The sequence below is a fragment of the Rhamphochromis sp. 'chilingali' genome (genome assembly GCF_963969265.1).
Source record: "Rhamphochromis sp. 'chilingali' genome assembly, chromosome: 9".
Taxonomy (NCBI): Eukaryota; Metazoa; Chordata; class Actinopteri; order Cichliformes; family Cichlidae; genus Rhamphochromis; species Rhamphochromis sp. 'chilingali'.
Window position 1 is genome coordinate 4,929,288 of NC_137936.1, and position 22,372 is coordinate 4,951,659.

Below are 22,372 nucleotides of genomic sequence, written 5' to 3' on the forward strand. Positions count from 1 at the left end.
AAACATGATTTAAATTAGCTAGCTTCATTTAGCAAACAGATATTTCCGTTTATAGAGATACAGATATATTTTCCACATAATTTTACCTTTTTTTTCCCCCTCGATGGAAAGTCTATCCAGTTCACATTACAGTAATACTAACACCCCTTTTGGTCATCTATCCTTACTCTCCATCATTCAATCTGTTGACCTTCTTTGTCTGAGTCCAACCACTTCAATGCTTCATCACCTATCTGTGCAATTTTTATTGTTGCAAAGTGAGTTACTTGTGCAGTATGCAATTTTAGATACACAGTCTTCACTTACTATATATGGCTGTCATGGTTTCTTTATCAAGGGCAGTTCTTCGCTCTGCGCCGATGTCTGTTTTGCTGTGTCCTCCTATAAAAAGCATTAACATTTGAGTGTCTGGCTAGTTAAATTTCCAAAAATCTGATCTTTGTTCATCTAAACATTTGAACTACAATATTATGCTTTTTGGTAAAGAAACTGGTGACAGAGAAGTAGGCTTTTTAAAATACTATTAGCTAACCATTGGAACTAAGTTTCAAAGCTGTTTACCTTTTAAATTGCTCTGGATCAAAACCTCCAGTGGGAAGACGGCCATCAGAAGAACACGCACCATTGAAGTGGGTGTTTGGGCCTGAAGAGCAGTAGCCCACTGATGTTTCAGAATTTTTACCCCTGTAGCATGTGCTAACTCCACCTGTGGTTGCAATCACATAAAAAGAGTGTTTCAATATAAATTGTTTTTAAAAAACACATTTGAGTTTGCACCTACCTAAATTCTCAGCAAAATTACTTACATATTCAGCATCACTGGAACCCTTTAAATAAATAAACACATACATATGAAGTCAACAATGTTGTTACAGACAGAGTATTACTGGTAAACTAAATGAAAGAAGGAAGAACTCAGAATAACTTAGATGATTGAGTCTTTACACTTTAATAAGAAAGATTGACATTTCGCGGTGGAACAAAGCAGAATCAAAAATACTTACTTTAGAATCCCCAGACGCTTTGCATGAAGAGTTGGGCACCTATAAAGGAGAATATTTAAAGATTAAAAAAAATACACATAACATTGACTGCCATAAAACCACTGAATAAATATCAGAATGTGACAATGTTGCACAACAATCTAAACCTTGTAAGTCATGTATATCTATACAATTCAAGTAAATAGGTACAGCATACATGTTCTGGAGAAAAAACAAACAAACAAACAAGCAAAAAAAACAACAATATATAAGAATCCAGTGGGGTAAAAAATCTCTTCTGAAGAATATAGTTCATTTTGGGTGAAAAACAAAACATTCCTCTAAAATATATATACTGACATCAGCAATCAACATCATGATTGTAATTATTTCCCTACTAGTCCATCTACTGCTCTGTGCATGTGTCAAGCACTACGACTGTATCTATGCATATAAATTCACCATATATATCCTGCAAAAATGTCTTGTTATGGTCAAAAAAAGGCAAACAAACAAAGGCATTCAATCAGAGATGAGAAATTAATCGGGAATATCAATTATATGGTAAATGGCCTGTATTTGTATAGCGCTAGTCCCTAAGGACCCCAAAGCGCTTTACACATTCAGTCATCAACCCATTCACACACTGGTGATGGCAGCTAAAAAAACACAATCCTTATTAAGCAATGTCTAACCAGTAGTACTGGTCTGAATGACAACAAACATAGCTAGTGTTTGGGAAAATCTGTTATAAAACAGTTATTATTTCAATAGTTATGCTTAGCATGTGACATAATATCACGTGACACAGACACTGCGTAAAAAACCACAACAACTAATACTTACTTTAGGAGGATGAGGGAGGGCAGCATCAGGTTGAGACTTTGACATCTGTAAGAGAAAAACTGATGTATTAGAAACAAGTCATTTAAAAATACATTAATGTGGCAGACTGTTCCCTGTTCCGATGCAGTGTACAAGTACAATCAGGGCTGTCACAACAATGGGGCGGTGCCAAGTCGTCGCAACCCTAGGTACAATGTACAAGTACATATAACTACATATGTGAATAAAGCAAGAATCTGTTTAGGTTAGGCACACTGCTGACTGATGCTTGTTAGGTTTATATGATTGCAAACTGCACAAAAACAACAAAGCAACAAAATTAATGGTAATGACAAAAAATTAATTAGATTTTACTTACGTCAGGAAGATCTGCATTCATTTTCATGGGCTAAAATAAATAGGCACAAACATTACTGCTAAACAACCCCAAAAAAACTCCAAAAGGTCTCAAAATGATTAAAAAGGCAAGGAAATGTGGAACATTGTAATTAGTGATTATTAATGAAGGATAACTGTGCTTTGTTTCTAACCTTGGTAATTAAATGCTGTGTAGCCTGAAGGAGAGGTGGGATTTCTGTGAAAGTGAAATTAAATGTGAATAGGTTTTGATAGTTATTGTATATGACAAGTGTAAACACACACATAAAACATGCAATAGTACAGTACTTACTTTCAAGTATTTCATTTTTCAGCCTATCGTTCTCTCTTTTTAGATTCGAGTTCTCTTCTCTCAACTGATTAATGACACGCTGTAGATGTTCAAGTTTCTTTTCATTCCATAACTTTAGATCGTTTTGTTGGTCTGTTGGGTATGCCTAAGAAATGAAACAAAAAACTCTCTCTTTAAAAGCCACCTTCTGTATGAAGGAATGATCTCAAAATGTTGGGGGGGGGGGGGGGGGGGGTTACACATACATATATATATATACACAAAACAGGTATATATATATATTAGTATATATGTCTGTGTGTGTACGCGGCGAACACTCACCTTTTTCTTAGCTGCCGGTTCGTCTGTGACCTCTGTGGCCTCAAGGAGTTTCATAGAAGGTTTACTTTTTCTCTTAAGCACCTCTGGCTTGGGTAGTTGTTCTTCGATTTCCTTAAGCTTTGTTTGCAAAGTTTTTTCCCTTTCTGAGGAGGCAGAATAATAATAAAAAAGGCTAAAGTACATCATAATATAATTAAGTTACATATTTTGATTAACAAATAAGCGACAATAAAGTAATATTATACTGGAGAAAAGGCACCTGCTAGCTTAATGATGGAGGCTTCATAGACCGGCCACCCGCCTTTTGGCTCCTTGGCGCCTTGTCGCCACTCCACCAAATAAATGTCCTTTTCCTCCAAACCGTTTAAGTATTCCTCCTCATCAAAATCCCGAATGTGTTCAGTCGGCAGAATTGAGAACTTTCCATCTTCCGACCACTTAATTAACGCGAACATTATCCGCTTGTGTCTTCCCGTCTGTATATCGGCCTTTCGCGCCTCAAACGTCGGTTATATTTCAAAAAAAAAGGGGGGGAGGGGGGGGAAGAAACAACAACTAATAATTTTTTTTATTACTATTATTAATATTTTTTGCGCGTTCATTGCACATGTTTGGGAATATTTCAATATTTACTTTTTATTTTATCTTTATTTATAAAAAGCACAATGGCAACGCGCATGCGCATACTCTGCTCCGCTCATTAACCTTTACACTTTCACACAACCTACAGATCTAGAACGAAGACGCTGCATTTTTTGAATAATCTCTGGCGAGCATAGATTTCATAGAAAAAACATATTATATTGTTTTAAGTACCTTTTTTTCGATTAATCCTGTGACGTACAAAGACGGACGTTTTTGGGACTTTACGTTTAAGTTTTTAAAGTTTTTGTTAAGGTCTCCATTGCGTGTGCAGACGCTCGCGGAAGAAGACGCTGAAATTTTGCGAACTCCCTGGAAAACTGCTCGGTAAGCATATATTTCACTACATTTATTTTATATGTTGCAGTTTCTGTTTTACAATCCTCGATGTTTTCTTCAATGTGATTTTAATGTCATCAACAGGTCACGTGTGAGTCAAAATGAGCGAGCCTCCTGAAAGGATTCCGTATAAACGTTATCTAACTGATCCTGAAGAGGAAATTCCTTCAAGAACCAAACGGAGATGGGCACAAAAAGAAAGGTGTGTTGGTAATGTAATATCCCTCACTCTTTAACATTAACGAATGCCATAGGGCCGCACAATCAATAAATCTAGTGGCAATCACTAAGGATGCCACAATTATGTAATCGTTCAAAGTGGCAAATAATTGTCCACTGCATGCTTAAGATGTTTGTTTGTTTTTTATCAAGAATAAACAAAGCCAATGTGTAATAGACATTTGGGGCTTAATACTCCAGAATAGCATTGAAGGATTTTCAATTAGTGTTTTCAGCTTATGTTCTTGTAAAAATAGGACATGCAGTTGCTTAAAACAATGGTATAAACATCATTCTAAGTAAATTTTATCAAATGTAATTAATAGCCACAATGAAAATTGTAAGGAAAAAATGATCTTTATAAATTACCATACCATAAGGTACTCTGGCTCCCAAATGAATGATCTGGAGTTGGAGTTGGCTCTTTTAAACAGGGAATGTAGCTAGGCTATGTCTAATCTGCTTATTACTGATCAATAAACATCTTTATAAGTGATCACATCTTTATCGTGTTAATAGCAGTTCACTTAGAGTTCAAATATAGCAATAAGCAATTTCTATTTTCTTTATTGTATATTTTCTTTTTCAGAATTAAGGTTGCAGAAGAAGAACTTCAGAATGTTATCAAGGAATGTCAAAAGGTATGCCTTATGATATGATTGGTGGTTCAATTTGCATTTTTGTAAATTCATAAATGAACAGTTCAACCAAAAATGTAAATTCTCTAATCAATTGCTCACTCTTAAGTTGCTCACTCTTATAAACCTGTATGAATTTCTTTTGAACAAAATAATGTTGATAACCAAACAGTTGCTGGTCCCCATTGACATAGTATGGACATAGTATGAAATAACAACACTATGGAAGTCAGTAGGGACAAGAAACTGGTTATCAACATTCTTGAAAATATCTTCTTTTGTGTTCAACAGAACAAAGAAATAGGTTTAGAACAACTTGAGGGTGATGATTACCAAAATAACATTTTATTCCTTTTATCTTATCATCCATTTTATCTTATCCCTTAGCATTTAATTACCTCAGTTATAACAAATAATAAATGCTTGATTCATATTAATATTAATAATAATCTTATTGGTCTCTTTTTAAGGTTAGTGTTGGAATACAAACATTTTGGGTTAACTGTAATGAAAACACTTTTAATGCATAAACCTAAATTAAATTTATTCTGAGTATTGGACTATAGATTTCTCGAAATAAGTACACAATAGTTAGTTGAATTTTCAAGTCAAGAAATGAAATCAAAAAGATCATTACATTTCTAGACATTATTTTTTAAAGAATATTCATGAATTAGTGCATTGAACAAGAAAAAATAAAACAAGTAATCATTGTTCTAATTATGATTTTTACGGTAATTTCTACTTTCTACTGCAATCATATATTCTTACAGAATTTATCATGAAAGAAAGCACTAAGCATTCATTTTGACAGCCTAAGCACACTTAGATTTTGGCAAGACTGAATGGACATGTCAAATAGTGCACAATTAGTGAATGAGACCAATTTCAAATTTCTGCTGTAATGTTAAAAAAAGAGATGCATAAATACAGAGAAGACGGTTACAGGGCAGATCTCACCGATATAGACATGAATGCGTCTATGAGTCCACTAGGTTAATGCTCTTACACTGAAGATTTGCTTACAGGACCCATAATCATAATTCTCTCTCTCGCTTCTCTTTTCAAGGAAATCCCAGACACCCTTCCAGAAGACAGAACTCTGCTGATGACTAATGATGAAGAGTGCACTGCAGGTCCTGTTCAGATAGAGGTCCCAGTGGATTCAGGTCAAACTAAAGAGCAAAATCAACTACTACTTCTGGCACTTAAGCTCAAACACAGTTTGACCAATGACTGTCTTGAAGATATCATGAAAATCCTTAATGTTGTTGGTGGCAGTGATGCAGCATGCAGGACAAAATATTCATTTTACAAAGCTTTTGATGATACAAAAGACATCATGAAAATCTGTTATGTGTGTGAACAGTGCAGTAATATAATGTCAGCTGAACTGGACCAAGTTCATTGTGTTCAATGCAACAGCACCTATGACAAAGCAAGTAGGTTTACCAATAACTTTTTCATATACCTCTCCTTGGAAGATCAACTCAAAAATCTCTTGAGAATGCCAGGAATTACAGATGAATTAATAGGAAGGCAAACAGAAACATCTACTTCTCTCAGTGACATTTGTGATGGTTTTTTGTATCAGAAAGCTTTAAGTGGTTCAGAAACGGCCCTTCAAACCCTCAGCTTAACATTTAGCTGTGATGGTGTGCCAGTTTTTAAAAAGTCCCCTTGTAGTATTTGGCCCCTTTTTTGCACCATTAATGAATTGCCATTGAAAACAAGACAGGATAATGTACTCCTTTGTGCACTATGGTTCGGGGATGAGAAGCCTCACATGAGAAGTTTCTTAAAACCTTTCATTGATGAGTGTGTGGGCCTACAGGACAGTGGTTTCACATGGGAAGATGACAAAGGCGTTTCTGTCAATACAAAAGTAATCCCTCTAATTCTAATGAGTGACTCAGTTGCCAGACCTGTGATCCAAAATTTTAAACAGTTTAATGGTGAATATGGATGCTCCTACTGCCTTCATGAAGGAAAGGTAGTTGAAAAAGGCAGAGGATTCACTCGTGTATATCCTTTTCAGAAGGACATTCAGCTCCGCAATCAGGAACAAACTAATGAATTTGTAGAAGCTGCGCTACAGTCTGGTAAAGCTGTTATGGGTGTTAAAGGGCCAAGTATGTTGTGTAGACTTCCCAGTTTTGATATTATCGAAGGGTCTGTCCCAGACTATATGCATTCAGTACTTCTGGGTGTTGCAAGAACTGTAACAGGGCTGTGGTTAAACAGTGAAAACCATGAAAAGCACTGGTATATAGGTAGGTCTACAAAACTGTTAGATGAAATGCTTTTAAAGATTAAACCGCCATGTAATGTACCTCGTGTGCCAAGGTCTGTCACATTGAGGAAATTTTGGAAAGCCCATGAGTGGTATATGTGGCTCTTTTATTATAGCTTACCTGTACTGAAAGGTGTATTGCCAGAACCACTACTGAATCACTGGTCTAAACTAGTCAAGGGAGTATCCCTTCTGTTGGGCGAAAATATAACTAGAGAGCAGATTACTGAGTCTGAGGCACTTCTAACAGATTTTGTGAACAACATGGAGGTATTCTATGGGGAAGCTAATCTGTCTTATAATGTCCATCTTTGCCTCCATTTACCAAGGAGTGTAGTTAACTGGGGGCCTTTGTGGGCTCATTCCGCCTTTGTGTTTGAGTCTTACAATGCTAAACTACTAGACATGATCAAAAGCACTCAAGGGGTTGCGCTACAGATTGTAAAAATGTTCTGGCTACAGAAGGCCTTACCATTTTATGGCCAGACTTTACTGAAAGATGCCTCAAATGAATGCAAGGAGATATTTGAATCTCTAACAAGACCTAAACAGTTAAAAGATGTAACTCGCACACATGGTATCACTGCACTTAATCATCCTAAAGTGCGATTAATTAGGAGGGATGACTATATGGCACTGAGTCGTTATGGGGTACAAAGGAGCAGAGTAAAGTACTTTCAACGAATCATTACAAATGGCGAGGTGTTTCACTCAGAAGATTACAGTCGTGTAGTCAAACGTAATTCATTCACTGTTATGTTGAATGATGATGATCAAAATTTCTTTAACATTAAACGATTTGTAATATGTCAAAATGAAAGTGGAGAGACGTGTTATGCCATTGGAAGATTCTATGAACGAGCAAAGCATAGTCTCTGTGCCTCAAATCCAAGTTATTTTGAACCAGTATCAAAACGTCTTGGGCATCTGACAGGTATTCTTGCTGCAGAGATCAAATGCAAATGTCTGATCATTCACACTGAAAAACTAAAAGTCAATTACATTTTTAGACTCATTAATCAGTGTGAATTCCTTAAATAAGGTTAAACACGAGAAAACATGATTTTCTGCCATGTGGTATTTTTCTGAAGTGATTTTAAACCAGTTCATAAAAAAACATACATAATTAAACATTAAATGGCAAAACGTCAGATATACATTACATTAAATTAACATGGCCTACTTACCAGCACTGGAGGGGGAAAACACAAAATAACAAAGCAAAATGGGGGTAGGCAGAGGACAGAGGACACACTTCTTTTTATAGGTTTTGGGCTTTTGTTGTGTAACTAGAAGGGAATCTCAGTTTCTGAACACTTCATCAGCAAACTATTGTTTTGATGCTCATCTATGAGTCATATGAGCTCATCAATGATCCACAGGACATCTGAAAATACCCTGCCATCAGTGGCACACAGCCAGTCATGAGCATAATAACTGTTGTAACATAGTGATTGTTCGCTTAATTTGAAGTGCTGTTTAATTTTGCTCAACAAAATGAACATTGTGCTTATGATTTTTGTATAATCTGTAAAAAAAGAAAAAAAAGAAAAAAGAAAAATGACCAAAGACTTAATGGTCAAACTCAACTTTTTAACTCTGAGGGAGATGGAGAATGAGCCTATTTTCAAAAAAAGTGGACTGTTTCTTTAAGTACTATATTGTATATATTGTCAAAAACTAAAGTGTACATAGCAGTTGTATTTTGTGTACTGTATCAATGACTATTAATTTCAAAGTCAAGTGAATGCTAATATTGTCTAATGTGAAATACTGTAAGCAAATGAATAAATAACCTAATTCTTGCTAGACCTTTGACTGTGTTTTGTTTGAATCCAACTGTGTTTGCAGATGTGATTAGATGCAGATGTTGTTACTTTTATTATTATTATGGCACTAAATACATTTTAACCTCCTAAGACCCGAACTCTTCCACGACATGCATTTTTAATTTCTCTTTGATATTTGGGCATATTGGGACCCGATGAATGTAAAAACAAAGAATTACCAGATTTTCTTTTAACTTATTTTTGTTTTTAAGAAAAATAAGAGCCACAAATGAGGATATTTGTTTAAAATTTTGATAGAACAGTAGCAGTATAATGTCCTCGGATATGGATATCAGGCCCTTGTAGAGCAAAATTGAGTATTTTGGTCTAAATAACCCAAAATGTGACGTCCACATATGTGGACGCCAGGTCCAAAGAGGTTAAATAAGGGATACTTTGAAATATATTCTACTGAAAGGTTGGAAATGTATTTTCTTGAACGCAAATATCTTTTGAAATGTATTTTGGTTTGAAAGAAATATATTTTAAATTTCAAAAATATATTTTTTTGGAGCATCACAAATACAAAATATATTTACCATATATTTGAAATATATTTTGGCCAGGAAAAATGTATTTTTTTACCGTATGGGGACGCACGATGAAGGCCAAAATCGGTCCGATCACTCAAAAATCGGCTCAAAATGGGCCTAAAACCGCACAGTGTGAGCCCAGCGTTAGAGCAGCAATGTTTGTTCCCCTCAGACAAAGGGAAGAATGGGAAAAGGAAAACACCTGGCTGGAAAAAGTTAAGATGGGCATGTGCAATGAATATCAGCGCTATGTGGCCAGAAGTGTGATAATATAACTTATTTTGTGTAATAAACAACTGCAAGGATAGATGATTACAACAAATTGATGACTAATACATAAAAGTAATACATAGATGAATAATGATGATGAGTTATGATGCGTAATCATGGGAACAAGCGGGTTTACAAACAGGAGCAGCTGATTAGCATTAGAAAAGCTGAAATAATACCTCAACTGAAGCCAATTGTACTAAATGCACTAAATGTGCACTGTTACAAGAATATTTTTCTTTCTATTGTTTTCTATTATTTTAAGTTAAGCAGGACAAAGTTCTTTTAAAGAAAGATTTACTTATATTCTCAAAAGTTAAGCATGACAGGCTTCTGTTTAAGAAAGAGACCTGTTTTACTGTGTTAATGTTGTCATTTTGAGCTAAAAATAAATGGCTAAATGATCATTTGTTTCACATGTGTTCATATCACAAAGAATAGAATATGCATCTACTTAAATCAACTTCAAGTCAAATGGTTAAAAAAATTATTTCACACACAAAAAAAGAGCTAGAAAATTCACCACACTGGGAAGGGTGAAGACAACTGGGTCGCCCGGCCCTGGCCACGAGGTGTCCCTTATTTATTTTTCAGGGAGTTGGCAACCCTATGAATGACTAACTTCGTATTGTGGATGGATTATCTCAGTTGTTCTCCTGGCTGAAGTTTGGACCTTTTACAGCATCCTGCCATGCGATTACATTTGTTCCTGACCACCGAGAACACTCACGTTAACTTTTATCGAGTGGAAAAAAAGTTAACTTGTTTATATTATGCTAACATAGCTGTGTCGCTAGCAGTCACGTAGCACATCATTATATACCAGCTAGCCAAACTTCAGTAACCCTATAAACATCACTGCTGTTTAGTTTTCTGTCTTCATTTATGCTGGAAGTGATAACAGAGCTGTACGTTTGAATTTGTTTCCAAAACCCTGCAGTCAGGACATGCTATATTGTATTTAGATTGAAGCTAGCGAGCTAACTTCCTGCTAACTTCTAACTCCGTTAAATGTCATAAATTCCGTTTTCATGGATGCCTGGATGTTAAACTCAATTGTTACACCTGGTAGAGCAGAACGCTGATCATTTTATTAAAGATGAAAGACTTTAGACAGTTTTTCAACTCTCAGTAATGCCATAGTGATCGTTTGATATATGGACCTGCAGCGGAGTTCAGGCCCAGACACGGCTAGTGACGTCAGACTTAACGACCCGATAGAAAAAGAGAGCAAACCTTCAGTGTAGTCTTCACTCGGGCCCACCACAGTGCTGCAAAAGCAGCAGTACAAAAAAAGGATTTGTTTTCCACACAGCGCATTCACCGTCTGCAGTGATATAAATGCACATATTAAAAAAAATATAAAAAAAAATATGATGACACACTGAAAACCATCAATATCTGCGGTGCCTACTGATACAGAAAAATAAAACAAGAAACAAAACCGACAGCTGCAGCAGTCACAGTCTGTCGAATTACACTAGTTTAACACAAATTAAAACACACTGATGTGTCCGGTCCTTTTACCCGCAGCCAGAAATCCACTTGGCAAAGCAGCAGCTCGGTACGCTGGACAGTAAAACACAGCAGGCATATCCCTCAACTGTATTGGTTTCGTTACCTGTTCACAAGTTTGCGTCACACCCTAATAAATGTGGGTCAGTGGCGGTGAAGTCCACTACTCTCACAGGAACGCAGTGTTTCCCACCATTCTAACAGAAGTTCAGTGGGACCCACATCAAGCTTTCATAGAAAGGAATTAAAAACACCAACTTGCCCAGCTTGGACCAAGCACTCACAGTTTCAGGTTTGTTAGAGAACAGCTAATTGCCCACACCTGAGCTTATGAAAGGGGCTCCGCCCACCAGGAGTGGTTCCCAGACTCAGGTCTCACCTGGATGTTAAACTTTATTGTTACACCTGGTAGAGCAGCCACACTGATCATTTTATTAAAGATGAAAGAATTTAGACAGTTTTAACTCTCAGTGATGACGCAGTGTTTGTTTGACTTTGGGACCTGAAGCAGAATTTGGACCTAGAAACAGCTAGTGACATCAGACTTAAAGACCGGATCAGAGATGACCCTTCCCACTTCACCATGGCAGCCATCTCTAGGTTGTTGTCTATCCTTTACTGTTAAAGAAAGGGGAAAGAGAGCGCATTTCCTAATACCAGAATTTATAGCCCTGTTTTTCTCTTCTGGTACCTTCTGGTGCCGTCACCAGTCCAGGGAGATTACAGATTACACAGATTACAGCTGTGTAAAGGTTGTTTTTATTGAAAGGTGAAAACTGAGAGATAACCCAACTGATTAGGTGATCCCCAATGACCATGAATAAAGTTGAATAAATGACTGCTCAAAGCAGTAGTTTGTGACACCAAAAACAGAGAGTATTACATCTCATGCAGTGAGCATGCAGGCTGTACAAACATCATTGGTGTTTTTCAGTCAAGGTCAGTCACAGCCCATCAAAGCAAAACCTACCGGCCTGTTTAACTTCCTGAGGCTTCAAATAAGGAACACAACGATTTGAATCATGGTCTCCTGGATGACAAACCTGCCTCACTAACTTCCTAATGTAGCCTTCCGGGTCTCTAAAATGGGGCCGTTACCTCTCTCTGGCCAGTATTTCCATGGCTTCCATGGCTATGTGTTCCAAATTTACGATAAAAAGAATATGTATTTGGAAAATGCCCTGTGCTGTACCCAACTCCCATCTATAGCTGTTTTTCCTTCCACTCCTTGTTATATCTCCTGAACTTTTCCTGTCCTTCTCTCTCTCTCTGCCTTAGCTCCTATCTCCTCACCTCCAACCCACCATTACCACAAGCCACACCTCTCTGATTCATCGCAGCCCCTTTAGCTGTGTCATAAGAAGGCGGCTTTATCTTCATCATTATCACCATGTTAATTCCAGAGTCTTATCTTCCTAAATAAAGTGTGCGGCTTTGTCTCTTTGTGCTGACATCCCCGGGCTGCTCTTGAATGTAGCTCATTTCTATCTTGCTCTGCTTTGCATTGAAATGAACCAGTTTTTTGGAGACGACCACTAGTGTAGCTTGCATCAGCTCCATGCAAGCTAATAGGGGTATCAGCACTTGCCTGCATCAGAGAACATCAAAGCGAGCAATTCCCTCTGAACAGAGAATCCGAGTGCACACAGCGGGCAAGCATGCAAAAACACACACTCAGGCACACACACACAGACGGGTGCATACAGCGGGCATGAGGGAAGGGGAAGCTTCCTGTTATCATGCAGCATTTCCATATATGTTAATAGCACTCTTGTTATTGTGCAGAAACAGCCAATGGTGTGATGAAGTGATGAGCTGTCCTGGCTGCAGGGAAGAGGACTGACAGGGTTCGAAAACATTACAGTCTGTAATTTTTTTCTTTTTTCAGGCATTGATTTTCCTCCAAAACACACACAAACTGTAGAAGCACATACAGAAAACGCAACCACACAATTGATTTCCCGCCATTGTCCGTGTTAGTGCTGATATGAATGATGTGTTTGATGTGAGGCGAATCATTGATGTTTCTGCTAACACCACATGATCACCCTGTGAACAGTTTCATTTGATGCCACTTCTGAAAAACCTGCATGGGAACTGGGTCATGAAATTTCAGACTTTCAAACAATCACACTCCAAAGCTAGATGAATGGTACTTACTGCAGGCACTGCTTTTGACCAACTTACTGATGTGCTATCGTGTGTGATCACTGCTTTTCCATCTGTACACATCCGTGACAAACAAAACACATTAGAGCTATCACAGTACTGTAATCATATTTGCTGAAGGAGCTTTCTTCCCCCGCATTTGTTGTATAATTTGATTTGCTTGGTGAGTGGTCACAGAGCACTGCTCATTATCATCTGAATAATTCATAATGAATTATGTTTGTAATTTCTGCCTAGATATCAGATCTCTTTGAGGTCACAGAACTAATGTATCGATTGGTTAACATCTTTTGAGCATATGTTTTTCTAAAAGTGGCGAGTCCATTATATCAGCATAAAGGATTTCAACCAATGCCGTGCCACACATGGACTTCCAGTAGAGGCTCTGATTTAGCAGCTCTGATATAACATCAAACACCTCCTACTCATAGACAAACAAATAACATGCTGACAAATAAAGACATCAGATCCAAAAAGAAAAGCGTATACTGCAACAGAAAGGCTGTGGATAGCAGTTTTGACCTTGAATTTGGATGATGTGAATTTTGAAGTATACAGTACAGATAATCGAAGTGCTGCCTGTGAAACCAAGTTTTGTTTGTTGATTTCATAATCAACATCTTATGGTACAAATACAGAGTGTTCTGGGGCTAATTACTAAATTATTAAAGTACCATTACACACTCCAGTGTGTGAGTACTGGCGTGGCACTCCATGGATTGGACTTGTATGTCCAGCACTTTCCACAGATAGCTAATGAATTTGGAGGCCAAGTCAACACCTCAGACTCATTGTTGTTCTCCTAAAACCATTTTTACTTTAGAATGTGCCAAGGTGCATTATCCTGCTTAACAAGGTTAAATGGAATAATGTTGCTATTAAAGGGTATACATGGCAGGACCCAAGGTTTCCCAGGAGAACATTGTACCTTTGCTGACTTGCGTTCGTCCCATAGTGCATTTTGGTGTAAGAAAACATGAGTCATCAGCCCAGGTCACCATCTTCCATTGGTTCGTGGCCCAGTTCTAATGTGAAAATTCCCATCGTTGGGATCAGATTAGTCTCTAACTTTGCAGCAGCTTATGCATGCAACAAATTGTGACCAACTGTGGATTCTTTATCTTTCTACGAGAACCACCACTAACCGTTTTGAGACATTTGAGCTACAACTGGTCTGTTGGATCAGACCACATGAGCCAGCCTTCGCTCCCCATGTGCATCACTTGGTTGCCCATGACCCTGTTGCTCTTCCTTCCTTCGACCACTTTTGATAGATATTGACCACTGCAGACTTGGAACACCTCACAAGAAATGCACTTTTGGAAATGCTCTGATCCGTTTGCTCAAATCACCAGATTTTCCTGCTTCTAGCACATTAGCTTTGAGGACAAATTGTTCATAATGTTATGGGGGTTACTTCCTAGCATCAAAATATTGTAACTCTAAAGGTACAACAAGGTATTTTATTTTCTGGAAACAGTGCTAGCCACTGCGCCACTGTGCTGCCCTTAATAATAACAATAATAAATAAAAATAATAAAAAGTCTCAAAATGTTGGTCTACCTTACACTCAAAATTTTAAAATCACTGATGCGGGATATAAGAAAACCATAATCCTAATCACACGAGCCAAGGTGTGAAAGCGAGTGTGGGTCACAATCAGCCAAGGTTTTGGGTGAACCCATTGTGAAATCTAGCCCCACGCTATCATGTGTTTTACTGAGGTCAAAGGGCCCACGATGTGAGTGACCCCCTCCCCCTTAGACTTCAAGCTCCTTAGACTTCTTGACAGGAACTTGTGGTCTTGCTGACAAACCACTGATAATTGAAAACATTCATCCATCCATCCATCCATTCGCTTCCGCTTATCCTTTTCAGGGTCGCGGGGGGCGCTGGAGCCTATCCCAGCTGTCATAGGGCGAGAGGCGGGGTACACCCTGGACAGGTCGCCAGTCTGTCGCAGGGCCAACACACAGGGACAGACAACCATTCGCACTCACATTCATTCACACATTCACACCTAATGGCAATTTGGATTTTCCAATTAACCTATCCCCACAAGATGCATGTCTTTGGACGGTGGGAGGAAGCCGGAGTACCCGGAGAGAACCCACGCAAACACGGGGAGAACATGCTAACTCCACACATAAAGACCCCGGCCTGATGTTGGATAATTGAAAACATTATAACCAGATTTTATTTGCTTCATTTGTGTGGTATCTAAATATTTTTTTCAGTTTACAGTTTAAAAGTATAATGCTACATGCTGTAGCTAAGAGGGGTTTTATGGTGCAAGCAGTGTCTGATTTTTTAGGTTCTTCTGACAGTATGTCAGAGGAAGTCTAAATAGCTGCTCTTGCTGATGTGGTTCAGGCACCTGATCAAGATGTCACTCAGATGTGTCCCTGTGGAGGTATTCCAGACTGATTAGCAGGAGACACTGAAAAGGCTGCAGACATCATACTGCATATTTCATCTTACCTGAGGATCCCTTAGGATGGAGCTGGAGGCTGTGAGTGAAGAGATTTCTGGACTAGAGTGATTAGTCTGCTGTCACTGCATTTGGAATAAATGCATGAATAAGTGGGCAACACAAACAAGCTAGTACTTAGCTCTACTTAGCTTACCTAACTTGCCTAGCTGTTGTTGTAAAACCAAATACATCTCACAAATACTATAGCTTTACCAAGAGTTAAAAAATGATATACTTAACACAAATGCATCTGTTCAGCCTTATGTAGAAAAGAATGAACAGATCCTTGGTTTCAAAAGCCAGTACTGTCTACTTCAGCAGGAAAAAACAAACAACACAATGCTTAATTTATGATTCTGTGATTCTGTCTGTCAGTGTAAGGATAAGGATCTTTAACCTTTAACTTTTAATGAGTAAAAGTGCTCCAATGCAGTTCTCCAAAATTCCAACTGCATTTTCCTTGACGTGGATGATATTTTTCTTTCTTTTTGGCACTCGGTTTCACTTCAACTTCAACTCTTCTCTGCGACTGGGTGATGACCTAACAGTACAAACATATTTTAAAATTGTTAAAGTTTCCGCCTGACCATGAAATCAAAACAGTGAGCTGGAGTACACTACAAAGCTCCATCCAGTTAACTACAGAACTGAGAGATAATTCTGTTTCGTCGTTATTATGAGACACTATTTTTATGTCACACAAAAGCATTTGGTGGAGTGGTAGTATGAAAATTTTAATTAATGCGGCCCTAATTATTGCATTGGAGAAGCTTCTGTTTTGAGAGTATCCTAGTGCTGCCCTTCCCAAGTTGAATTTTCTGATGTGTGCAGATCTTCACATCGGCTCCTTGTTATTGCTACGTGGCATGAGTACAACCCAAACAACTCAGCAGGCAGCTTCTTTTTTAAAAGTGATTTAGAAATTGGGCTAGTACCTCTGGGACTCTCAAGAGTTTATATGCTGTGTTAAAGATTCTCTTTCTTCTATTTCATTGATTATCTACATTGACCGGCCGACATCAAAGGTTAATTTAAGGTTGATTCCAATCAAGCAACCCATATGGAAAAGAAATATTAAAAACTTATATGATTTACTCATGAAAGTGGCCACTTTCTCATTGCTTTCATATATTGTTTTAGTAAGTATCCAAAACATACAAGTTTCATTTATATAATTTTTCAAGGGATCTTATATCTGTTTTCACTCTTGTATGCTTTTCATACAAGTTTCACACAAGACAGATACAAACTTTATAAGATTTATATATATCTTTTCCATATGGGAAAACACAGTGCTGCACATAAACAAATGTGATAGCGTTAAATGCATTTATCATCCCTCGATGAAAGGAGGTTTCATAATTAACATATTTATATCAGACAGACAAAGACAAACAAAATTTTAAATACATTTCATGGATTCATTAAACTGTCAACGATGGGCAGGTGATTTCAGAGAAAACAGTGTTAAGTAAAATCACACCCATCTCATTCAACTCTTTAAAGGAAAACCGTGGTGATGTTTAGTTAGTGAGAGGAAGGCTACCTGGTTGCAGGGTTTAATTAAAACTTTTGTGACTTAATGTAATTTATTCTGAACAAACACGTGAATAATTGGATGAGTGCAGCTTTAAATCTGTTACTGTGTGGCAAACATTTACACAGTGATTAGAATGAATTCATCAGCATACATTCCTTATTTGGCAAACACTTATGGAGACACTTTCGGCCCAACAAAGTGACACACAAAGCTCATTGTTATGAAACAATTGGTTTGTCCTCACAAAAGATACAAATTTATAAAATGAGGAGATACCTTTTTTCCTTTTTATTACACATCCTAAAGTTGTGGCTAAGTTACAGACTGTCTCTGTGCTGACACGGGAAGATGTAACCAGTCAGCTAGGCCTCTCAATTCACTGACCTGGACCTCTCTGCCTTTTTTATGCTGTTGGTGCCTTTTGGAGCATTTTTAATGGAATTCTCTGACAGTACGGCTTGCTCTCTGTTACACACTGTCCGAGTACATACTGTGCAGTGCAACCTCATAGTTTATATGGATGCAGCAAGACTCTACCCTCCAACCTAATCACTAATTCTGGCTCCAAAAAAAGAGAAAAAAGTTCACATACTCGATATATACTAAAAGTTCAAAGACTTCAAAAACTCTGTGTGACGTTCCTGTCTCATCTTTTCTTTACAATCAGTATAAAATAGTGCATAAGCCCATTGCAGGGAACATTGCCTGTATAAATTACAATACACTTGCAAATGTGTTTTCTTTTGCATGCTTAAATTGAGTATCCTGAGGACTAAGTTACAACTGATGATGAGACAAGCTTTATTAATCCCAGGGGGAAATTGAGTTAACATAGCAGCAGAAATTTCCTGTCAGGAGTGGGATTTGAACCCACGCCTCCAGAGGAGACTGCAGCCTAAACACAGCGCCTTTGACCACTCAGCCATTCTGACACTTGATGATGACCTGTAGCACCTAGCTCCGAGTCCTAATTCTACACCAGTGTTTTACAGAGATTATTTGCTTTGTCCTCTGATTGCCAAGATTCATCACTGACACTGACTTCACAGTGTTAACCATGCACAGTAAATGCAAAGCACATCATGAATGTTGATGTGCAGAAATCTGCTTGCTCATCAGTGCTCCTTCCATTCATGTAGTCCTGCAGTAGTTCCAGTACATCCATTGTGCAATATAACACAAGTGTTACTGCAGTCTTTAAAGTTCTGATACATATGACTGTTTCAAAGATTGCCAAAATGATCGCTATAACCAGTAATGTCACTGGTTGTAATTGGTGATATAATATATTCACAGTATTTGAACTGAATCATATTAATGATCTGTTCTGTAATGTTATTGTGGACTTCATAAACCAATGATGATCATTTCAGTTTTTGCCTCAAAATCCAGGGAAAGGGTTAGTGACGCACCACTAATCTTTAAGCTATGATGTGAAAACTGATATGTGAGCACAGGCGTCTTTGTGATTCCTCAGATTTCATTTTAAAAGCCTGGCTTCAGTACAGCACTTCGCCATACACATTATGTCACCAGGTCTCCTAAATATTTACACACATGGGTCAGAGTTTCTGAATAAAAGACATGACCTAATGCCAAGGTTCAGTTTGCAGAGCCCCTTCATTGCATGAGATGTGGTGCATGGCTCTTTCAGTTGTGTCACATGGGTCCCTGACTTTTCAGTACAAGGAAAATTCAACAGATTCTTTTCTCTTTTCAGTATTAACACTATGACCTGTTCACATATGACACGGAATCCAGGTGACTATGTGGAGTGTTACGTTTACTTACCTGTATTTCATTTCAATTTCTATATGTATGTTTATTTTGTTAGTCTGTGTGTACTTTATGTATAATATATGACCTGTTTACAGAGCTACACAATTAAATCGTGAATATATGCATATTAAATGATGTTTGGGAAAAATGGTGCATAGACAATATATTGTCAAACTCACTGTCTGCACTGACAATCACTGGAAGCTTTTCATGTTACTCAACAGTCGTGACACCAGACGAATTCATATTTACCATTGAGTAAACAATATTATTATTAACTCCATTTTGACACAGTGATTTTTGCTTAGATGTGTTAAGTTATCATTAACGTATCTATCTGCTGTGTTTATTCAGTCCTTTTTAAATTGTAAGGCATAATTCATACACCTTTCTCTTCTTATTATTATTACAGAAATTATTTGGTGTCACTTATTAATCTGAATGTGCTTGGAACCAAGTAAATATGGAATCAACTTTCCATTCTTTCCACCTAACTGCTATTATCTGCTATGGCAGGTAAAGCAGCTCAGCCCCTTAGTTATCCCTGCATATCAAAACATTTTGGTCAGTTTCTGTTCCAATATAAGAGCATACCAGTGCACAAAATAAGGTCCATGAAAACACGGATGAGTTAGTTTTGGTGTGGGAGAACTCGACTGGCCTGTACAGAGTCCTGACTTCAAGACCTAGATAGAACACCTTTGGATTGAAGTAGAGCAGATACTGCGAGCTAGGTCTTCTTTTCCAATGTCATTGTCTGACCTCACGAATGAGCATTTGGAAGAATGGTCAAAAATTAAAATGAATGGTGAACTTCTTCTTTTCTTTTCTTTTTTTTTGCCTGTCCCGTTTGGCTCTTTTGCATCAGAATTGTTGTCTAAAGGCGAAGAAAGATGCCCAACGGATTTACTTTACCAAATGGACCATCCCAGCCTTGCCGTAATGGTCCATTTGATTCACCTTTTATTGTTTATTTTATTTTCACTTACTGAATACGGGACAGACTTGACTGGGGGAAAGAAGGGGAGAAAGAAAGAGGGAAAGAGAAACAGCTGAGAAGAGTGACGGGGGAGAAGGGCAAAAGACAAAAACCAACAGAATGAGCAGAAAAAAAGAAGAAGAAAAAAAAATGCATATATCAATCACCTGGATCGCCTGCTGAGAAAGAAAAAAGAAAACAAGCAGAAGAGAACAAGAGTAATAGAATAAACAACATCACAATGATATATGGGAATATGACAGTAAATACTAAATATTAAACATTATTGTGCAGCACATAAGATCAACAGAACACAGTGTGCTTTGAGGTAGGAGCCAAAAAGGGTGTAGTTTGTGGGTGTGATCACCCGTGTGTACACCTGTGAGCATGGATGTGCTTGTTTTTTTGTTTTTTTTTAAAAGGTTCCTTCATGTAATGATCTGCTAGAGGGTGTGGGGGGGCCACAGCCCCGTCCTCCAGGGCATGAAGCAGGTATGGAGGAGATCAAAACTCCAGACATCCAGAGGCCCCCAGAACACAAGAGACCAAGGAAGACCAACAGAGGGGCAGCAGACCAACAGAGGGTGAACTTCTAATGGTTAGTGAAATCTCATTGTGTAGCTTTAAGCTAAACTTTTTCTTGTTGCCATCTTTGTATTTAGAGCTGAAAAATGAAACAAACATTGAAATTGACAAAATTGCTGCTCATCTCATTGCCGCTCATTCCAAAATTGAGTTAATCCCTATAGACCGAATAGCCATATATACAGTAGTCATACATAGAATTGTTTTGGGTAGTTTCCCCCCAACTCATAAAAACTCTGAATGGGGTGTATTTTTTTAATTCATACACCTAGATAGTAATTGAATAAGAGATGTTGCTTTGTTGTTTGACAGGTGTCCCAATACAGGTAGCTGGCATCTGCTAGGCCTCATCCACTATTAGTCATTAATCTGGACCTGCTCACTGTGTGTACTGCTGGATCATTCTACTTTTCATGAGCAGTATTTTCCATGAGCATCTTACTAATACTATGGCTCATGGTGTGGTACAAATATCCCAGAATTAATTTCAATTCAGTTGTATTTATGTTACACCAAATTACAACAACAGCCACCTCAAGGTACAACTAGAACAAATATGTTGATTAGTTTGTCCTTGTGTTGCATCCAGAGTTTTTGAGACTAGTGCACCTGGCCTATGAACCACCTTGAAGTTAACGGGCTGCAAAGCCAGATACCACTTGGTGATCCAGGCGTTGGTACCCTCTGCGCATGGTCTGAGCAGAGGGTGAATGAGTTTCCCAGGAGGTAATACAGGACGGAGTCGACTGCCCACTGGATATCCAGGCACTCCTTTTCGATCATGCAGTATTTTCCTTTTTGGTCTGTCAGCTGATGTTGAGGACCGGGCGGTGGACCCCTTACCTGCTGGGACAAAATGGCCCCCAGCCCTCTGTTCGAGGCATCTGTCTGCAGAGTAAAAGCGAGGGAGAAGTTAGGTGTGTGGAGCAGTGGCTCCCATTTGCACAAATGCCGCCTGGCACTGCTCCATCCACTGGACCAGATCTGGGGGAAACCTTTTGGGTGAGATCAGTCAAGTGGCTAGTCAGCTCCGCAAAGCCAGGAACAAACCGGCGGTAGTACCCAGCCAGCCCCAGGAACTGTCTCACCTCCTTTTTGGCGAACACATCTGTAACGCAACAACATCTACCCTCTGGGCCTGTGTGAGATGGTTATCACAATGGAGGGAGGTGGGAATGGTGGAATTTAGCAACTCCGGCCCCAACTCATCTCTCTCCCCAACCAGGCTCACCAGAGAAGCATTTTCAGTTTCTCTCCATGCTTTAAGAAGTTTGAGGTGATATATCTGTAAGGCTCCTGCCCTGTCCGACCGTACCACCTCATAGTCAATATCACCCATCCGCCGTTTGACCAGGAAGGGTCCTTGCCACTTGGCGAGTAACACTAAGTTGATAGGCGGGAGTAATAAAAGCACTTTGTTTCCTGGCGAAACCTGCCTGAGTCTAGCCCCTCTGTTGTACAGGCGCTGTTGCCGTTCCCGGGCCTGGAGCAAATTTTCCTGTGACAACCTCCCCATTGTGTGCAGCTTTGCTCTCAGATCCAGGACGTATCTCACTTTTAGCTGGGGTTGGACCTTACCCCTAGTTTTCTTTAATCAGTTCCAACACCCCCGTGATTTTCAGTAATTCACTTCAAGCACCTCCCGAGTGATCCGAATTGCGTTCATCCTTTTTAATGAACTTACGAATCATGGGCTTTAAAGTCTTATTCAGCTGCTCCACCAACCGATCAGTCTGAGTGTTGTAGATG

The 22,372-nt window shown here is 38.5% G+C and overlaps 1 protein-coding gene and 1 long non-coding RNA gene across 2 annotated transcripts in view; one reads left to right on the top strand and one right to left on the bottom strand.

Annotated features, from left to right (window-relative positions):
* Positions 1 to 298: 298 nt before the first annotated feature.
* The window catches only part of LOC308402215 (uncharacterized protein), a gene marked incomplete at its 3' end in the record, with an annotated part of 31,053 nt that continues 8,979 nt past the window's right edge, over positions 299 to 22,372 (bottom strand). Inside the window, exons 2-9 of the mRNA XM_080890905.1 lie at positions 2,821 to 2,963; positions 2,500 to 2,644; positions 2,360 to 2,403; positions 2,188 to 2,217; positions 1,830 to 1,874; positions 1,005 to 1,043; positions 562 to 706; positions 299 to 381 (exon numbers count right to left, since the gene is read on the bottom strand). Coding sequence (XP_080747031.1) covers positions 299 to 381; positions 562 to 706; positions 1,005 to 1,043; positions 1,830 to 1,874; positions 2,188 to 2,217; positions 2,360 to 2,403; positions 2,500 to 2,644; positions 2,821 to 2,874 — 585 coding nt within the window. The 5' untranslated portion in view covers positions 2,875 to 2,963. The remainder of the gene's footprint in view (positions 382 to 561; positions 707 to 1,004; positions 1,044 to 1,829; positions 1,875 to 2,187; positions 2,218 to 2,359; positions 2,404 to 2,499; positions 2,645 to 2,820; positions 2,964 to 22,372) is intronic.
* On the top strand, positions 3,783 to 5,864 carry LOC308402614. Its single transcript, XR_013972783.1, has 3 exons — positions 3,783 to 4,003; positions 4,610 to 4,661; positions 5,728 to 5,864. It is a non-coding gene; the product is annotated as an uncharacterized lncRNA (long non-coding RNA).